This window comes from Limulus polyphemus, unplaced genomic scaffold, assembly GCF_000517525.1.
Source record: "Limulus polyphemus unplaced genomic scaffold, Limulus_polyphemus-2.1.2 Scaffold1721, whole genome shotgun sequence".
NCBI classification, from domain to species: Eukaryota; Metazoa; Arthropoda; class Merostomata; order Xiphosura; family Limulidae; genus Limulus; species Limulus polyphemus.
The window spans coordinates 91105-94437 of record NW_013667331.1 but is presented as its reverse complement, the minus strand read 5'-3'; the positions used below and the strand labels follow the sequence as shown (position 1 = coordinate 94437).

General features: G+C 29.5%; 1 protein-coding gene across 3 annotated transcripts in view; it reads left to right on the top strand.

The window, feature by feature from the left end:
- Positions 1-3333, top strand: part of LOC106464694 (collagen alpha-2(IV) chain-like) — a 168913-nt gene that overhangs the window by 130835 nt on the left and 34745 nt on the right. For all 3 annotated transcript variants that reach the window (XM_022392462.1, XM_022392463.1, XM_022392464.1), the window contains one exon: positions 670-837. In XM_022392462.1, the coding sequence (XP_022248170.1) occupies positions 670-837 (168 nt within the window). The remainder of the gene's footprint in view (positions 1-669; positions 838-3333) is intronic.

Here is a 3333-nt window from a genome sequence, read left to right as displayed (position 1 = left end):
TATACATTATATATATATATATATATATGTATATAGATTATTGCTATTTATAAATAAGTTCTTAAAATTATTTTCTTAAAACATAGAACAGTAAATAAAGAAGCAAACAATTATCTCTTCTAGTTAAACCTTTGTACTCAGTTGCTACATGATGTAGGTTGCTAAGCCTTTTAAAATTTTGCATGTGGAGGGTATGAAACAAAATAATTTTTGTAGGTTTTATATAATAATCTGTATTTCAGTCTAAAAAATTAAATATCGAGCAGACTAAAGACCCAACCTACCTACTTGAAATCTTGGTTTGAAAGAAAGAAATGGCATCCTAGTACATTAAAATGGCTAAAAAGCCACTAAGGGGACATTCTAAGCTTCCGATTGGTTATTTGTTTCATATATAGAAGTAAGCGTATATAAGGGAGCGTTTCCATAATTGGAAAGAGATGGGTGGGGTGTCACTGTGTTTGATTCATTACATGAGCAATATTTTACCAAATCGAAAAGATAAGAGGTTCCTATTTTATATTCTAGCTTGTCAATATCAGTAATTTGAGTTCCTAATTCATACGAAACTATAGACTTATTATTATGACATCACAAACATCTAATTTGAACCAATTAAGGCACACAAATTTAGCAGTTTTTATTATGATTGTATATAATTATGTGCAGGAGAGAAAGGATATGTTGGACCACCTGGTGTACAAGGGCCTCCTGGACGTCCTGGAGAAGTTGGAGAAAGAGGGTTGCCTGGTTTACCTGGACTTCCTGGATTTGATGGGCAAAAGGGAGAACCTGGTGTTCCTGGAAGAGATGGGGTTGGAGTTCCTGGATTAAAAGGTTTGTTTAGTTACTGTTAAATACATTTTATTTCAAATTGACATGTTTAATGAAAAAAATAAGATTTTATTAGCAATGTAATAAATGCTATTATGTATAAAATTATCAACATAGTTATATACATACTAAATTGTTTAATATGAAATAATATAAAATTCTGAATTGTCATAAAAGGTAAGTCTAAACAGAAAATTTAATGAAAAAATGTAACCTGTAAAGAACATAGAAAAGCAGGATGATTTATAAAAGTCATTTAGCCAATTGAGACACATCTAAGCAATCTTTTTTTTTTCATCCAACTGCAATATTGTTTATCACTTCACAATCAAATTTTAAATTAATTCAACTAGCACACACCAAATCATACTATATTGATGGAACTTTCTTCCCATTTGTTTTCAAACAAAGTGAGTTGTAGTTCATGTAAAATTGGGAATTGGTCATTGAGAGATTCAAGAAACATGTAGTGCATACACATGACTAGAATTATTTAAAAATAATATGAACCCATTCATCATGAAAAAGACTGATCAGTTAATAGTCTACATGTTATGTTATAAGTATTAGGTATATTGATATTACAATTTGATTATCATACCATTTGTATTTAGGGTTGAATCAGTTATTTAACTTGAGAAACGTACATGAAGATGGAATAACAACCTCATAGTGGTGGAATGTTGTGCATGTTTTTATTCTAATAAATTCATTTTGTTGGGGAATATAATTTCACTTAGTTTTTTTTGGACATACACCACTGCAAATTAGTACAGGTTCAGTAAATTAAAGTATATATTCACAAAACTATGAGCTATGGACTCTTACCATATAAGGCTTTTGTATAAGTTACTTTTTTATACATATGTAATAACTGACTTACAGTACACTTACTTTGAATACTTTTTATCAAATTAAAACCTGATAGTAAACTATTCTTTTGAAAAATCACTTGTCATCATATTTTTAAGATATGATGCCACTTATGAATTTTTTTCATTTTATAGAATCTTCTATAGGAGAATCAATATATGACTTAAAATCCATGTTGACTATTACAGAAGCCACATCAGTTGCACATTTGTGAAACAATACATACAGTGGTGTGTATTCATTGAAGATAGAAGAAATGCAGTTATAGGGCATCATCATATAAATAGAACAGTTGTAACCCAGTAAGAAATACATTTGGCTTAATTGATCAAAATTAATTGTGAAATAAATACATAAATTTTCTAGTTTACTTTCACTAATATATAACACAAGTTTATTTGCTAAAACTTTTCTGCCTGTTATTTCTCAAATCTGAGATCTCCATAATGCTTGTGTACTATGTCTTCACTATTATCAATATGAAAACAACAAAAGCATGGGGCAACAAATGCATATGATAAAACTTAATATTAACAATAGGAAGCAAATCAATAATATAACAATATGTTGAGGTTGGTGCTGATGGTATAGACTGCCACTATTCCTACAAAGCACTTTCAAATGTAGTGCAAGTTTATGCTCTATCAATTTCTCATATAGCAACACTTTGGAGACATTTTACAAGACATTGATCAAGCTAACAAACTACATCCCAAATATTATTAACATTCTTTCCAGTAGCTACTTAATTTTTCTCAATATTGCCTGCAGTATTCAAAAGCCATCACTCTAAAATTTTTGACATGACTGCTAACTCTAACTCTACACTGGTTAAAAAACAAACAAACAGTGTTTTGCTTACTAGTGGCACTTATAAGCACTCTTACACAGTCATACTTCTAACTATGCCTTAGTAATCAAAATAAGGTCTTAAATAGAATCTTCCCTTTTAGGATCTTTCACATGCTGAGTGAAAACAATAATTCTTCTTAACCTCAAGACATTTTCAGTCTCTAACAAAAAACGGACAGTACAATGACTAACCAAATCACAATTCCCATAATAATAAGACTGTTTTTGTTTTTTTTCATAACATAACTAATTTCATTGTACATATTCCTATTAGTCTCAATAATTTTATCAAGAGTCCCACAGTAAATACTAATAAGTCTCTTTTTTCTTTTAAGGAACCTCAAGCCAGATACTTTGTGTAATTCTAAACTAACTTCTTACCAATAAAATTATCCTTATTCTTCTCTTATTAATATGGTTTCTTTAAAATATCCTAAAAACAGGAAAAAAAGAAAATCTTAATTTTAGCAAGACTTGCGATACTAATGATATCTAATATTCTCACTATCAACAAATCTTGTAATTTCAGCAGCTTATTGCAAAGACTTCACATATGAAAGTGATAAATTTTGTTTCATTCAATTCCTAAGTCAGTATTACCAACAAATATTTTCACCTCGTGCCCTCCAAGATATGTGATAACATCTATTTTGAGGAGTTCTTTCAAAAACCAGATAAAAAATGTTAAGCACAGTGGAAGAAATATACACCTGGAAAAAAGTTAAGCACCCCCAAATATTTTTCAGGATTGCTTATTGAAAATAAGGTTTAATT